At 45.0% G+C, this 17,965-nt stretch overlaps 1 protein-coding gene across 1 annotated transcript; it reads left to right on the top strand.

Moving 5' to 3' along the window:
- The first annotated feature begins 3,545 nt into the window (after positions 1-3,545).
- On the top strand, positions 3,546-5,569 carry LOC135392787 (uncharacterized). The gene is made up of 2 exons (XM_064623504.1): positions 3,546-3,924; positions 4,383-5,569. Exons 1-2 carry the CDS (start codon positions 3,616-3,618, stop codon positions 5,406-5,408), a joined length of 1,335 nt encoding a protein of 444 aa, XP_064479574.1. The 5' UTR covers positions 3,546-3,615; the 3' UTR covers positions 5,409-5,569.
- The last annotated feature ends 12,396 nt before the right edge of the window (positions 5,570-17,965 follow it).

Consider the following 17,965-nt stretch of genomic DNA (forward strand, 5'->3'; position numbering starts at 1 on the left):
GGACCAAGACCAAAAATTCTCTAACACGTCCTTCATTTTGACACCGTACACTCTAAATATTTTCACACCTTTAAAGGTGTAAAATTGGTGTATTCTCATGTATTACACCTATCTTACACCCTAGAACCTTGGCTTGAAAATTTTCGAGGGTGTAACTATGGTGAATTACACCCTTTTATGAGACATTGCCAGGAGGGTGTGATGAGGGTGCAACAGAGGGTGTAATTGGAGGTGGGACAGGCTCCATTACACCGGCTAAATGTATTCCTGTTCCTGTGCAGTGTTGGAGTGCTTATGGTACTCAGAACTTAAGCTTGTGATACAAGTTGCGATATAAAGACCAAATGCACAGTTACTCAACATTTGGTACACTGTCATCTAACCCCTCAAGCCACAATGACACTCCAAACTACCAAGCATGTGCCTTCTGTAAAAACTAGAAACACTATATTTTCGCAGTGAAGCTGTAATAATTTCCAGCTGCCTCTTCTATGGTCTGCAGGTTACATTACACCCTTCCATACAATTACACCCTTGATTTCTTGATGGTGTTCCGTTACACCTTAAAAGGTGTGCGCCATGCACATGTTCTTTCACACCCTTTAAGGTGTAAAATTATTTAGAGTGTAGTTACACCTCCTTAGTGTTTGGTGATGGACATTTTGGCAAGAACTCACGATGTTTACGAAAGCCAGACGTCGTGAGGTGTACAAACACCGTGAATGGGCGATATGCAAGAATTCAAAGTTGGGGAAGTCACTTTTATTTTGTAACGCATTGCCATTATACTATTAAAGCGTTATCAATGCGTTACATTACTCGCCATTCCACTACCATTGTTCACGCCGTTCGTTAATGGCGCATTCCATTGGCAGAGCTGGAGCAAAGCTTAGCGCAGGGCAAAAACTTCCATTGGCAGAATCGTTGAATCTCCCATAGGCGGAGCAGGGACAAAAAAAAAATTGTTCAATAAGCAATAGTTGTTGACCCAGCGATGGCCTCAGCGGAACACGACCGAGAATAGAAGGCATGCGCGCGATAAGTCTGGGCTTTCTTTTCTTTTTTTCTTTTTACTCGTGTGTCGCGCAGGCAGTCGTGTATCTTGTGATCAATGTAAACACTGCACGTCCCGTTCCGAAGCAGTCTGCTGAACCCCACGATTGCCAAAGCAAACTCGAGAAAGCACGCGGGTCACGCGTTAAGGGCGAAACGCATTGGACGTTTTCTCAACGTCAAAACGTCGCGCGTACGCCATGGCCTTGCACACGCGGCGAAGAAACGCCAGCGAGGCGACCAGCCGAAACGCATGGGACGCGTACGGAGCGAGTGACGCACGCCACTGTTGCTGTATTCGTCGACCACAAATATCTGTTAGAACGTGCAGATGCTCTTCTTTCCTGTGGTTCCTGCGTTCCTTCATTCCACACATCATTAGGATGTACAAGAAAATTTAGTGTGATGGATTATGACCCAAAAATTTATGCGAGCTGCTCATACGCCACCTCGTCTGCCGCACGACGGCCATGGTTCTGTCTACTTCTCGGAAAACGCGCCCAGACGCGCGCGAATATATGTAGTCGACAGATTCCGGCGTACGCCCTCCGCGCGCGTTGAAAAACTGGTTTTTACGAGGTCACACGCACGCCGAGCGCGCGCGCGTCCTGAAAACGTCGGAAAAACGCTCCATGCGCTTAGCCCTTTATGCGCATCGTACCTTGAACGCTAACATTCCATTGACAAAGCAAACCCGCGCGACCCCGCTGGGAGCATGCACGAAACCCCACCCAGCACGGGGCGAAAACTGCTCTCCCAATGGAATTCATCAAAGTAATGGCATTACTTTAGTAATGCATTTTTCCAGGAAACTCTGACAGTCTGATGTGTTGTTTTACTTCGTTACACATTAAAGGTAATAGCACGGTCCCTTGATAGCTTCCAAGGGACCAAAGCTATAAAAGGACGGTAATAGTTTCTACGAAATCGCTGCGCATGAATGATTTCGTCGAGAGATGAGAGCAGTATGAGAGCATGTAAATGAGTAACCACAAATGTGTAACCATTTCGGTCCCGACTTAACTGCTGCAGCCTTGTATGGGGATCCGCACCGAAAACGTCCCTTTCGCAGTTGTTCTTGCTATACAGAAAATTGCCATGAGAATTATTGAAGGAGCGCCCTGCGATGCTCCATCTGTCTACCGTCGATATACAAATAATCTTTAAATGACCTTACTGATTTTCTCAGGCTAACGGATGTACAAGAAAGCACAAAAACATATACATTCCGCCACCCCGATGCTTACTTTGTTCCTTTTTCCCGGAAAGATTATGGTTTACAAAGATTGCGGGTTGCAGTCCCTCGTCTATTAAACTACTTTCACCAGCACAACATTGACCTCATATAATACAAAATTTCGTTACAAATGCGGTGCATCTGGAGTATTCCTGTCCGCTCTTTTCTTCCAGTGTGTTCGTGTTACTTTTGTTTTCATTATTATTCCCCGTGCATTTGTCGCCGCTGCCTCCTGTACGTGGAGCCGCGGCGTCTCTCAAGCCTTTTAAATCTTTTTAGCACGGCTCCACCCATCATTTTGGATGGAAATAAACAAACTGAATTGAAATTGAATTGAATAAATAATATTAACTACAGCGCATAGAAAGAGTTGGTGTTCAAAGACACCACTTGGACTCCGTCCGCCGTCTTGGTGACCTGGTCGGTGACAAGAGTGACTAGGAAAAACCCGCTTCGAGATTTTCCTTGCCTGCCCCAGGCGCTACTCGTAACTGCTTGCTTTAGACAATGCCTGAAATTTCAACCCAAGTAATGAGTGATGTCAATACTCGGTAATGACATTATCCGGCTAAAATGGCATTACGTTCCTCCGCGAAATGTAATGCATTACTCCCGACCTCGGTGCAGGATACGTTGGTGCATTCGTTGGGGTTTCCTCACGAATGCATATTGCATATACTGCCCGTTCGACACAATCCCAACAGTAGGCGCGTTTACATGAAGGCGACATAAGTCGACTGGGCGAGATAGGTCGATCTCCCCTCTACATGTAAACCCGCCTACATCGACCTAAAGGGGACGTCGACGCAGCAGAAATAAGTCGCTATACGTTGGGATAGATCAGACGACTGGAGTCATCTCGCCTTTGCCATGTAAACCAGGCAAGTCGACTGTGCCGACGGTTTCCGCTACGTCACAACCGCATCTGCCGCCGTGCTCCGCCCGCAAATAAACATGGCGACGGACACGGGTGACGTTCCTGCCGGTGCAAGCGTTTCAAGCCAGCAGCATTGGGCACTGATAAAACAGTATGCAATTGCACAGTGACCACTTTAGTGCCTTGATGGCGCTGTGATCGACAGAGTCGACTGAATTGCCCGGCGGACTAAGGCGCATCGCTTCCTGCCATGTAAACTGTCCCAAGTCGATCTTTGCGATCAGTCGACTGTTGCTTTCAGTCGACCTATGCGCCCATGTAAACGCGTCTAGTGAGGAAGACGATCACAAAGAACACAATGCACGAGAAACAGTGCGCGGGCAAGGCAGTCTGAGGTAGAAGAAGACGAAGAAGAAGAAGAAGTAGTAGTCAGGTGTAGTCGACGGTCATGGCTTCGCTTCCGGCTCTGATATCCTTCCTGCTGACATTCAACGCTGTGATTTTCGTGAGCGCGGCGAACTATGGCTTGCTCGAAGTGTTGCAGAGTCGGAAAGAACGCGAAGTCTACCGACCACTGGCCCAAAATTCAGGTACGGCTGAAGTAACCATAATGGACCTCCCCCATCAGGTGGACTTTGCGCTGGAGAAACGAAGGCTTCGTAGGAACCAGTCGCAATCCATCATGCTCCAGGTGAACGTCTACAACGCAGGATCCAAAGGGCAGTGGGAGAAACACAGGATCGTGCTACCGCTAGTGGTAAGGTTATTGAGTAGTCTATGCCATGGGTACATACGCTTAATGAGTAACACAGGATGTCAAAATCTAATTTGTTGAACGTACGGGGTAACTTCATTATGTTGTGATCTAGTCGGCCTAGTAGATCATTCAGTTTCTCGTGGGCTAGACGCGGATTCGAGTTGTTACAAGACCTTTTTGTCTTGAGAATCAGACCTACTGTCCTGTCACTGCACCTGTACAGGTCTGACAGCTGTAGAAGCTGTGGACAAAGGAGTTGCAGCGTTAGTTATCCCTCAGATCCTCTCCACGCCTTGTGATTATTCGTTCGTTGACGTTCGTTGACTCGAAACGACTTTCGAAGCCTCATAAAATTCAGGGGGTACTTAGTTTCAAAGGTAAGGCTGTGCGACAGTTGCCTTCTTTTCGAGACTTGCCATCTGCTACAGAATCGTGACAATTAACAAATTTCATCGCAGCCTTACACTGATCGCAAGCGAGAAGAGCATGCCCGATATGAAGAGGCTACAGTGCTGTTCCACGAGAATGATAAAGGTTCCCTGACACATTCTGAAGAGAATCAGACGACAGTTACTCCCAAGCTGTCGTTTGCTTCTCCAATAGGCGACGAAGCATCTTCTGCAATCCTTATGCCTAGAATTACCGCGAAGAAAAGCGGCACTAGGCAGCCATCAAGTAAGGAGAACATAGAGTGCGCAACAAAGGTGTCGAGCACCAGCCCTACGTCAAATAACACGCCGTACACACCTCCAACACCACAAAGAGCCGCAACACTGAAATTCAGAGAAAGCAACGACGGGTACAAGAACGCTACGTGGAAGACATTGCACGCCACGTCTCCTACAATGGAGCTGAATGGCGCTCAAAAAGGTACACCGAGAAAGTCCACAACGCCTGGTACACCGAAGTCGACCTGCCTCCAGATTTTGTTGGACCATATTTCAACTACCCACACCAAGACGAAGCAGACCAAGCTATCGGGATGCGTCTGTGGAGATGCCAGTAACCAGCAGCTCAAGCATGAGCACAAAATTAGTGGGGGAACGTTGAGTCCATTTCCACCGAAAGAGAAGCTTCAAGGCTGCTCCAACGGCCCGTGTCAATTGAAATCTTTACAACCATTCGCGAAAAACACGCAGGGTACGCCGAAAAGACAGTACAAATTTGACCCGTCCAAGAAACACCGCCCCACGCTATCAAGGCTGGATTCCTACAGGAAAGCGAAGCCCGTGCAAGAGACGAAGGACTATTACGATGACTTTACAGGGAACAAACTCGGATACCAGACGCTCCCGAGACGGACTTGGAAGAATCTCGCCAATGACTTGGATTACGCAGGCTCTGGCGTTGACAGCAGAGGCAGAGAAGCACCAGCTGGACGTTCTTCGCAAAATGCTTGGAAGAAGTTTGCGAGGAAGACGCTGAACGTGCTGACAGAAGATGTTAACGACGTCAACCGGTGGGACAGATTAGGTGTGCGGTGATACTTGCGAGAGGGAGGGCTGAGGAACACATCATGATACCAGCGTCGGCTGCTGTTGATGAGATCTGCTTAACTGATGAGATAAACGAAACTGACGTGTGCAATGCGCACGAACGATAATGATTGACCCCAATGCATCGCAATAAAAAATGAAATAATGCAGCGTTGAATATGAATCTCGCAGATTGTACTCGTTTAAAAGGCAAAACATTTGTTCTGCTATTAATTTCATACCCCTGACACACGGGCACTCTAAAGGCCTTTCCAGGGAAGGGCACCTGCCGGAACGGCGTTTGTGCCCATTGACACACGATAACGAAGGTGGTTCTTTTAGATAACGGACCTTTTCGAAAAAGGAGATGGAGTATCTCCTTTCCGACCGAAAAGGCCTCCATAGCAGTACATGAGAGAACTGATGTTCTGAGGCTGGAACAACATAGAAGGGACAAATACAAACAAAGCCTCAGTGACTTCCATCTTTCTCCATAGCAGTATTCGCCGATGATTTGCAGATCCCGATCATTTAGCGCACAAATGTCGATGTTCAACATCTTTAACAGTCGCTAAGATAGTTTTCCAAACTTACAGGGGCCTGATTGTATCTTTTTCGAGAGATGATAAACTCAATAATCTCGCGCCCAAATAATCGCGCCCCAATACCCGCGTGTACAGTGGCAAGAAAGGGATACTGTATAGTAACGTTATGCTTATGGGAAGACAATTTAGGTGACCTGCGTGGACAGAAAAACAACGGTGAAGTCTACGCCCGTATCGCCGAGGCATTGAGCAATTCCGGAGTGCCCTAAAAGATACACTAATGCGAGATTGCCATTGTCGTGTGTTAGCGGCACGAACTCCTTTCTCTAAGGGGTCCTTCAAAGCGGCAAAGGACCCCTACTTCAACGGAGTTCTAGCCTGCCCGTATGTCACCGATATTAGTTCCATATACTAAGCTTCCATTCCAAGGTGTTGCCATGGCGACTAAGTACTCGAAACAAATTATATGGATTATGATATGCCATAATTTCCATTAATGCGTGGAAGCCAACCAGGGTGCGTCACGTAAAGACTGAGCAGAATGTTATTAAATTCGCGATTTATTATTCTTGTGCACAAGCCGATGAATGTACCTATTCCCGATGGGGCCTACTAGGTGGCGGTGTAATAGCAGTTAGCGCAGCAGTTAATTAACTTTTATGGTTAACCTTCGTCATTAGTGAAAATAGGTTGGCTTCTGCACAGCTGTAGAGCACAACCCTGAGGAATCTACCGCGCAAGAACTCTGAACCATACGCGAAGTACACTGAGGAAGAAAGTGAAAGAGACAAAATCCAATTACATTAATATGACTAAGTAACTTTCTCACTACCGATCCGGAGAAGTTTTGGAGGTTTCTATCCACTTTGCATAAACGAATAGATAAATTGATAATAGACAATTGTATTTTTGTTCTGTGTGTACAATGGATGATGTAGTACACTCCAGTCTATGGTCCCAAATTCTTGCCGCGTACGAGGTATTGTATTGTTCAGGGAGGGAATATTGAATTATTTGCCTAATCTCAACGGCAAAAAGGCTATTGGTCTTGACGGTATCCCCAACATTTTTCTTCAACGGTGCAGGACATCTTCACCATCAGTGGAACCGAGCTAAAATAGCCCCAGTTTTTAAGTCTGGGGACGTCCTTAAAGCTTCAAACTCTCGCAAGGTCTCTATATTACCCGTTGCTAGTAAAATCCTTGAACATATAGTATGTAAATACTTGGTAGATTTTCTAGAGCAATGCCATTTTTTACTCCAGTACGAAAAGGGGTATCTACCACAACACAACTGGTTGAAACAGTGCACAGCCTTGAGGCAACCATTAACTCACGTGGGTAATCTGATGTTATATTTCTATAGACCTTTCAAGCTTTTCACAGAGTGCCTCATGATAAATTAATCCTGAAACTACGTGCCTCATTTAATAATGATAACCTGGTTGCATGGCTTTGTGACTACCTTTCTGATAGACAGCAGCTGCTGCAGATAGAGAAGGATAGATCGAAGTTCGCTCCTGTGGCTTCTGGAGTTCCTCAGTGGTCAGTATTGGGACCACGGCTCTTTTTAATTTACATAAATGATATTACGCAGGACGTTCCGGTGGAAATTCGCCTCTTTGCCGAGGATTGTATAACATTTTCTAAAACTTTGTCTGATCAACTAGTCTTGACTGGTGTGCTACATGGCAAATGGTATTGAGTTTTGGTAGTGTGTATATTTGCATATGACAAGGAAAAAATCGGTGCAGACGCTTCAGTACTCTGTTGATGGTCATATGTTAACAGCTGCTGAATCTTATAAATATCTCGGCGTGACTTTGTGAAGCAATCTAAAGGGAATACACGTATCGATAATATTTTGAGAAAGGCCACAGGTAAGCTGTATGATCTAAGTTAATGGCATGCAAAACTTAGATACTTGCCGTACTAGAATATGCAAGCATTGTTTCGTGTCCTCATACGGTGACAAGCGTTGATAAGCTGGAAATTGAATTGGATTGGATTTAGGTAACTGGCGCATGTGCAACTGATAAGCTGGAAAGCGTACAAAAAACTGTCCTTAGGTTTATTCTTAACAGTTACAAAAGAACTGACTCAGGTTCCAGATTACATGGGAGGGCTGCAGGGGCTGCGAGATGTACTGGAATCTCGTCGAAAGTTCGACCGGCTGAAGTTTTCGTATTTGGCTGTCCATCAAAAGTTGAAGGTTGATGTTCCGGCTTACCCTAGGCATTCAAACGACTCCGGAAAAGAGGTGCTGACGCCAGGAATCGAACTTGGGTCTTCTTATCTCCGGTCAGATATGCCGCTGGTGTGGTGCATGCAGTGGATACCATATCTGGACGGAGATCGGGAGACTCAGGTACGAATCCTGACGTCAGCACCTCTTTTCCCTGTGTCAGAACGATAAAAAGGACTGCCAGGTACACAAAGCACAAGAGTAAGAACCGGGACTAGTGTACCCAAAAGGGGGGAAAAAGTGGGAAGACTTGCTCGACGTTTCGAGCCGCAGCTCTTCATAAAAAAAAGGGGGAAACAGAAAGCTAGTGTAGGAGGATGTTAAACATACTGCCCATCCCGCTAGGGGGCTGCACGTGCGCGTGTTAACTAGGCCAGCACGTGTAACACCGGTCGACAGTTGATTAGAAGCCTAAAATCCGTCTTCCGTTTAGGCCCTTTGGATGGGTAGTGTTCAGATAATGTATCAGGTGACTCTCTTCCCGTTTTCGTGCGTTCGCGGAATGGAAACCGGAGCGGAGAACACCAACGCGAATGCTATCAATAGTGTGGCCGAGACTCCAGAAATGTTTAGAAACCAAGGTTATCGGGCGGTTGCTGATACCTTCAGAAATTTGTAAATGTACTAGTCGACGATGTTTCCGGAATCTTCCATGAAGCTTTCGTTCGGTTTCACCTATATAGAGAATGTTGGGACAGATCGAACAGAAGAGAGCGTAGACCACGTTAGCGGTTTTGCATGCGTAACGACCAGACGTATTAACGTACCGTTCATTGGAACTACGGAGGCGGTGGTGGTTCGGGCCCACATGAGTGCATGTGAGGCAACGGGGTCGATGGAGCAGATCATGCGCTCCGTAGGCGCGCGATCTTGGTTTCGGTTCATTTGCATAGGAACAATCGGTGATGGATATTCCAAGACCCGTGCTAGTATCAGGATTTTTGAAAGATAGAATGGCTTTCAACGAGGATTGATTCCGCGCTGCAATGTCCACAAGGAATGTGAGTCCAAAACAGAGTTACACATATACAATGGGCTTTTTTTCTTTTTTGTTAAAGAAGCTATGAGAGCAGCATAGATGCACTTTTCTTTTTTTCTCTCTCTCTCTCTCTCTTTTTTTTTTTTTTTTTTTTTGCAGTCGAGTTATACTGCCAGGCAGACACGCACTCGAATTGAGTATATGTAAATACTTTATGTGATTAGTTACCCATAATTAATGGGCGAATTAATTAATTATGGGTAATTAGTCACCTATAGTAGATACAAATACTCAGTTGGAAAGCGTGTCCGCCTGGCAGTATAACTCGACTGCAAAAAAAAAAAAAGTGTGTGAGAGAGAGAGAGAGATAAAAGAAAAGTGCATCTATGCTGCTCTCATAGCTTCTTTACAAAAAGAAAAAAGCACCTTGTATGTGTGTAACTCTGTTTTGGACTAACATTCCTAGTGGACATTGCAGAGCGCCTTATTAGATGTACTAATTTTGATTTGGTTTTTAAGTGTTTTCGAGTAACCGGCTCCTGTGTCTTGTAGAAACCACCGTCTCCCCCCGAATATTTTTCCTCTCTAATTCTAATCTAATCTAAGAGCAACAACAACTTTATTTTGAGATTATGAGTGGGGAGTTCCATCGTCAGGGGCGGTAACTCTACCCCATTGCTGGTGGTGGTGTGGGTAATGAAATACTGAGGACCTTCACACTAAGGATCTAAGTCCTATGGTGTCCAAAACGGTCAAATGAGCTTTGGTGGCAGAGCGTTGGTGGTCTGGATTTGGCCAGGGACCGAGCAATTTTGATAGAGAGGGGGCGAGAGTCCAGCTGATTCTGAGAAGCGGAGAGTGCTGTTCGGGAAGGTTGATAGTGTGGGCAATGAAGAAGAATGTGCTCTAGATCTTCTAGCGCACCGCAGTGACAGCACCTGGGAGAGTCAATTTGTCTCAAGCAGTAGCGCAACTGAGCTGTAAAAGCCGCATCGAGTCACATTCGTTGAATTAATGCAGCATCTTGACGAGGGTCGTTTCGTGCATGGCATGCGGAAAGCGAGCGTTGGATCAACTCTTCTCAGCAGAGACGGGTGGAGAATGTGAGTTGTCCATTGGCGGGAAGCCAGGGGTGTCACGAAACGGGGTTGAAAGGGAACTCAGCGAAGGAGGCATCGTACAGCCTCCCACGACAAATGTGTAAAATGTGCAACGTCACTGAAACTTACAAGGGTATAGAGACGGCAAGGCTATATCTTGTAAAATAGTGGTGCCTGGTGTAGAGCCCTGCGCGGATGAGATTTTTGGCATGCGCATCCGACCCGCATCCGCGCACACGTTATCCGCATTCGATCCGCATCCGCTGCATACACGACCGTTTACATCCGCATCCGATCCGCTGAGTAAAACGCAATATCCGCATCCGATCCGCAAAATCCGCAAGTTTCGAAGGACGCGTAAATACCGCCGGAAGAATGTTGATATAATTTCGGATGCCTCCATGCTGTCACGGAAGGGATCACGACGATAAGCAAAGGTAAACCTTTCAACAAACGCGATATGGAGAGACTTCTGGAACGCGTGGAACGCTACCTCGTCGGTGCTCGCGTGGACGCCACAATGCCTCCTCTCCCGTCTTGGCCGTGCATGGTCGAAGGTGAACCTGAGCATGCGTTCGCTGTCGGCTCGCAATACAAATAAATTGCTAGTGGAAAAATTACAGCACGCGGTATATCCGCATCCGATCCGCTACCGATCCGCTGCCTTCGCATCCGCATCCGATCCGCATCCGAGCTCGAGCCATCCGCATCCGATCCGCACACCGCAGAAAGTGATAAATTTTCATCCGAATCCGCAAGTATCTTGCGGATATCCGCGGATATCCGCTTCCATCCGCGGATGGTGCAGGGCTCTAGCCTGGTGCCAGTGAATTGCAATGGGCAGTCCAATATCTCTACCTAATCGAACTCTTCGAAGAATAATCGTGCGCAATCATTGCGGGGGAGGATGTTGAATATTTTGACTGTGTGTTCACGTTGGCTTCATAATGGACTCAGCAAAGTACGTGAACGAAGGAAAAGAGAAAGGACACATGAGGCGTGAGAGTATTCGTTGTTTGAGCGTGCTCGGGTTCATATAGGTTCGGGTTCGGGTTCATCATAGGCCACAATTTACGACAGGTACATCGGGACGGCAATGTATTATGAATACAGCCGTATTCTTGACCACATTGGATTACAAACGCTGTCTTATTGCCAGCTAAGTCTGAACTTACGGCCTTGCAGCGTGTACTTCTTTGACATATTGATTATTCTTTGTCATAAATTCTTTGTTATACACTATATATACAGGGTGTCCACGCCAAGTGTGAACAGATTTTAAAAAAAAATATATAGCACTTTTTCCAAGATGAAATCAATTGCAATATAGCATATGCTAAAGGGCACTCCCTAGCCGGTCATTAGCAAAGTCCAAAGGCAATGTCTTAATTAACTTTCATTAATTAACTTTTTCATTATAAAAGCTACAAAGTTGTCCCAATGAGAACATCTGTTCCTTTCGGTCACCTGATATCGTAGCCGTTTTCAGAACAAAAATCCGTTCGATAGATCGCCCGCAAAAAATTCGTGAAGGAACGCCATTTTTTTCTTTATTTTGTTCATTGCGCTTCTTAGAAGACGCGTCTTTCTTTCACCCCCAATGTGAGAGGGAGAAACAGCACACTATCGCCTCTCGCGTCCTGGAAAAAGATTAAAAGGAAACAGAAAATGCAACCCAAGAAAAGGCCAGTTCCGATAAAGTCACCCGATACATTTGTTTTTGTTTTGTTTCCGCAAGTTAAAGCTCATCTTCGACGCATGAGGCGGCACTGTGCTCCTTCCCCCTCTCCGTTGGGGATGAAGGAAATACGCGTCTTCTAAGAAGCGCAATGAACAAAATAAAGAAAAAAATGGCGTTCCTTCATGAATTTTTTGCGGGCGATCTATCGAACGGATTTTTGTTCTGAAAACGGCTACGATATCAGGTGACGGAAAGGAACAGATGTTCTTATTGGGACAACTTTGTAGCTTTTATAATTAAAAAGGTAATTAATGAAAGTTAATTAAGACATTGCATTTGGACTTTGCTAATGCCCTGCTAGGGAGTGCCCTTCAGCATATGCTATATTGCAATTGATTTCATCTTGGAAAAAGTGTTATATATATTTTTAAAAAATCTGTTCACACTTAGCGTGGACACCCCGTATATATAAGTAAAATAATAAGATGTGGACAACAGATTACAGGGACGTTTTCACGGTCACTGTCGAAACGTCGACCGTTCTTTTAAACGTCTCATAGTACATTATAACCTTTGTGTTAAATTCAGGGTGTCGAACCGCAAAAAATACGGGTTCGGTTCGGGTTCGGGTTCGCGTTGTTTTGATTTCGTTCCGGTTCGGTTCCGGTTCGGCCACACCAAGAATCGAACCGGTTCGCAAACCGGTTCGCAGCCCCGAACCGGTTCGCGAACCGGTTCAACGCTTCCGTTTTATATGTTCCATAAAATTGCTTTTATCAGGAAATGCGTGGCTAATAGCTTACTGCTGTTGTCTGCATTGACGTCTCTAGCGGTGATGTAGCCCTTTAGCGAGAGAAATGAGGAATGGATGAACACTTATTGCAAATAGAGTCCACGCTGTAGAAGTGGTGTAGTCCTGCTACTTTCTGTTCCCAAAATCTCTGTTTTCACACGCACAGTGCCAGCAAGATACACTTAAAGGAAGCCTAATAAGATGGACAGCGTAATATAGACGACAGTACTAGCCGGCACACTGCCTTCGCAACGTGAGTCGATCTGAAACCGTACTGAAGCATGTCGAAAATAAGCCTGCCAGCCTTACTCTGTCCGAGCTCACAGCAGTGTACTAGTTAATCCACAACACAAAGGCAATATGTCACGACACAACTGCACTACCAATAAGCAGAACTACATTACTTTTCAAGCCACGAGCAATCAAACAGGCACCGTTCTGCGTACGCTCCTTCTCCACTTCTCATCTTTCTGACTTGTTTAATTTGTACTGCTCACGTGTAAAGGGAAATCTTGTGCGCTTATTTGATCGCATATTCGTCCTGTAGAGCTACATAACTGGCCTACTCCATTCCTGTTTCATTCGTCCGCGTGGCAGCTCGTCTCTGAAGAGTAGATGCCGCAGCGCGTGCGTGGGGCGCTAGCCGCGGCGCTCACAAGGACAACTGCGCTTCAACATGTTAAAGGGACTCTGACCAGAAACTGTGGGAGCTCTTTCGTACTTGTAGTCGATAAAGCACCCAACAAGGACTCTCCATGCGAAAATTCACGCATTAAAACCCCACGGTTTCTCTAAACTCGAATTTTAAACATTCGACTTCATCCGAGTGCAGCACGCCTAGCGTCAAACCGAGAAAACATACGTTTATATAGAATATCCACCCCGGCCCACCATCAAAATGACGTCAACACGGGGGCCACTCGCAACACCCACAATTGGCTCAAACGCGTCACGTGGTCACGCAATATCTGTCAATTTCCTTCAAGAAATGGCATTTCTACGTTAATATGTTTTTGTTACAGAGCCTCAAAAAGAAAAATATACCCTGCATTTATCACCTGCAACAGTTTCTACGATTTTCTTTTCAATCTGTACACCGCGTTCGATATATGCTTCCGTATCCCGTCAGCTGTAATGGATGCCGTATGCCGAGCTTGCGAACTGCGAACTTGTGTGACTCCCGGTTCATCCTCTTTGTTCGGGTCATTGGGTTGGTGTTGGAGTTGGTCACCGTATTCTGAACGTTTCACCTATCGTTGCGGTGTACAGTTCTTGATCTGCTGCGAAGCGACGAACCGCAACGGCAGTCACTCGCCTCAGCGAACTTCTGTCTGCTGCATCTCAAAGGAGCATGGGGACCTGATGATACCTTCAACTAAAGAAACCAAATGTGCTCTCGTGTGGTCCTGACGGAAAAGTAGTATCAACAAGGTTAGCACATTTATTTTTCAGTTCCAAGTCTACGTACTGAAAACCATGCAGGTTCAGTCGATCATTCTCGTAGCTGTTGTGTAACGCGTATGCTTTCTTACATATCCCACAGAACCCTCCACTTTTTCAACAAAGTTATCTTTATGAGATCCTTCTGATGGCTTCTTACTAGGCTATGCCGCTCCGAAGCATTGAGATGACGAAGCGTCGTGGTGGCTGCACCTCTGCCTTCGAAAGATGAATCAGTCATTCCACACTGTGCTTACTGGCTTTGTGTAGAGTCTGGCAAATCCGACAGGCTTGGACTGCCTTTTCAAGAAAGTTTGAAATGTAAGTATGTGTATATTGGTTTCACATATCCACCACATATTGAGCGTGTGTATGATTGTACTTTATATGCTTCAGCGTACATTATTATTCAACACGTAGTGCGGCAAACTCGGCATCAGTCACACAAAGCAAACAATTGCCTTTTCTTCAATTGCTTATTTTTATCACGTCATGTTTTTGTCTGTATCTCAATTTACCAACCAACAAAGTATATTATTTTAGTATAGTCGTCTGATATTTAACAAGTCACAGTTTTACCATAGTTTTGGCGCACTATAGCCCGAGTTGCTTATGCGTCATTAAATTGAATCATCTTCAACTGCCATTACTCAATCGAAGTGCCAGGTGGATATAATGATATGGCGCGATATATTTTTTTGCTGTCATCCTGGAATTGCTAATTTCAGAAGAATAGTCACCGTGAAGTTTGTTTTCGTTTTCAGAAACATTAAGAGGACTACAGCCAAACACTTTTCTTTCAGAGCATCCCTTATGCACCTGCATTTCAATTCCAATCTGTATTACAAGAATGACAGACCACTCAACTGAGATGAACATCTGAAAGTGAAAGAGCTGGAATGAAGATACGTTAATCTGTGTCAAAGGTTCTTAGTATGTGTGCGAGTCGAGGACATAGGTCTCAAGCTTATTCCTGTCTTCAGAAGAGGTGACAACTATGCTCCTTCTATCTATTAACCAGATCCACTTTTTAGGGTTCCCTGTAAACTAATGGAGCACATCATGTACTACCACGTTGTCAACCAAGTTGAGTCTGTCGATTTCTTTTTTTTAAATGCCTGCATGGCTTTAGAAAAGGGTATTCAGGCAAAACTAATGTAGTGGAATTCGTTCACAGCCTTTCAAACTGTCTTGATTTCTGGGTCCACGTAGATGCAGTATTCTTTTTATTTTGTAAGGGCTTTTGACACTCTGCTCTATGCTCGCGTGTTGGCCAAAGTAGCCTAATTAAAATTTGATCCTGCTACCTGGATATGCAGTTTCTCAACTAACCGTAACTGTGGCGCAACTCGTGAGGAGAACCTATCATATCACCACTATGCAGCATTTGTTATGTTACAATCGCTCCACATTTTAATCTAGTCAAAAGCAAGGCCTTTTGGTGATCGGTCTTGTATGATTACGTGCCCCTCCATTATGTAACACCACACTGGGTTCTTCAACCTATGAGAGATAAATAAACATATTGCCAAGTAAATTGTCTACAAGGCTCGTTATTCCATTTCGCCACACTACCACAAGCAATTGTTAGAGTAGTGGCCCAGGGTATGAAGCTCGCCACTGATCATCATTCAAACAAAGTTCATAATGTAAAATCCTTTACTCAGAACACTGGCTTAACACAACAATTAAGAATAAAGAGAGTAAACGTTTCATTGCCTATCCAGGTGGCATCATCCCTCCAACAGAGAACAATCAAAAACAACATCAGAGGAGTCAAATCGGTGGTCACCATTCCTTTCATCCAACGTATTTCATACGCTATTTGGAGGGCACTGTGCCCATCAGGCATTTTGACTGTGCGTATCAAGTTGAGTGCATAGAATGTGACGCAACCTACATTGGCGAGATAGACAAAAGATGTGGGACAAGACTAAAAGAGCCAGTTGCCAGGGCTACTAATGCTTAGCTTAACTAAACAGGACCGAATCAGTCTACCACTGCTGTCCTAAGGGACATATATTTTGATGGTGCAGTAACATTTGCTCATGACTAGCGATGGGGCCCTAGAAAGTTCTTAGAATCCTGCTTTATCAGGCGTGATGCTTCAGCCTGTAATACATACCGTGGCTCCCTGTCGGATTTGTAAGATTCCCTCTTAGATAGGCTGATGTGCTCATCTTTGGCCTTTGTTGTACTGATGATGCCACCCGGATAGGCGACAAAACGTTTACGTTCTGTTTTTATTCGTTGTGTTGAGCGGTGTTTGCAGTAAAGGACGCTACATTATGAGGTTGTCACCCGGCTTTTGGAATATATTTTCAAATAAAGTTGTTGTTTTACAAAGCTCAATACATTGCAGAAATCATTCTTGTTGCCTATTGTTTTGGGGGTGCCATTCTTGCAGTCACATGAAGCACTGAAGGGCCAATTTAAAAAGTAAAGGCAGTGTGATTTATGTTCTTGCCGACATGGCACAGCGTATGTACGAGGTAGCTCCATTTCAGAAACCTGAGGACACTCAAAGCAATTAGTGTGCTAGCGTCAGATATGGTGTACAGCATTACATATTTGCTTTTGCTAGGGCAACTAAGAAGGGTGGATAGAAAGGCAGTTACAACCTGTTTCCACAAAAGACACTCAGATTCATTAGCAATTTCCTCCAAGAGAACCAAGGCTTTTTCTAGATTACTAGAACATGGGTACCTGGTTATAAAGAACAAGAATTCATCTACCAGAAGTCAGTGTTTCACACACCCTGCTTTCCATCAACACTATTCAAAGCTGTGTCCCCCAAACCTGCACAAAATTCCTGGAGAGTCTTTACTGGACACTGTTGCTGTCCCTCTCACCAGGTGCGCTCTCTATGAACCCGATTCACAGTCCTGGATGCACTGCCTGAGCTAACTTCAGCATGCTTTCCCAACACGAATGGTAACTGCTATGAGGAGTGTTGTACTTACTGAAAGCAACATGAAATGCTGTACCTTGACAGGTAATGTTGATATCCTTCTTAAGACCGTAGAGAGATGTTCCTTGCGCCCTTTCTTCCAAATCTTACTATCAGACGCAAGCCCACTTGCCACCAAGCCAATGAGTTGTGCCTCACAGTCAGTGCTATCAAGGGAATCTATGACTGAGGCTCAGAAAAGCTGTTTTCCATCAGGATGTGATCCAGCACTGAGCCGTGAGTAGCCCCGTGGAAGTACCAGGGTTTCTTCGAATTTTAGATGTGCCAGCGTTTGTTTTCCTCCCCTCCTTCTTTTTATGTAGTAGCTGATTACTTTAGCCTTGTAGTGCTTTGGAGATTGAAGATGTGGAGATGATGTAAGAGGTGGAACTAGGCTTTATGCAAAATGAGGCAAAGTGTGACTATGTACAAATCTTCTGAGAATGTTTATGTATCATTCACACAAAGAGAGGATACGTGTTACATCTTTTTCCGGTTTTGATATTTATTTATTTATGAATATATCTCAAAGGCCATTGCAGGCATTACATGAGGGGGACATCAACATGGGTCACTTAACAAATACGGTAGTTACAAGGAACATACATATTTGGAAGACAAGACTCTATTTTTCGTTCGTTCATCAGTCTTGCTCAAGAAATTGTTCACTGTAGCAATGGTACACAATGTCACGAAAGGAGTGCTCATATATTGTACCGCAAGACTCATTAAAAAGGACTAGTGTTGTGTTTCAACTAAACATATTGAACTCATGAACCATGCATCATCCTGAGAGCTATAGATCATCCTAAATACAGATGCTGAATTATTTTA

This window comes from Ornithodoros turicata, chromosome 4 (genome assembly GCF_037126465.1).
Source record: "Ornithodoros turicata isolate Travis chromosome 4, ASM3712646v1, whole genome shotgun sequence".
Classification (NCBI taxonomy): Eukaryota; Metazoa; Arthropoda; class Arachnida; order Ixodida; family Argasidae; genus Ornithodoros; species Ornithodoros turicata.

Bases quoted from the DNA above. Each gene is read 5' to 3' on its own strand.
- LOC135392787 (XM_064623504.1), top strand. From the start codon at position 3,616: ATGGCTTCGCTTCCGGCTCTGATATCCTTCCTGCTGACATTCAACGCT. The intron at 3,925-4,382 runs GTAAGGTTATTG...ATTTCATCGCAG, and splicing joins GGATCGTGCTACCGCTAGTG to CCTTACACTGATCGCAAGCG.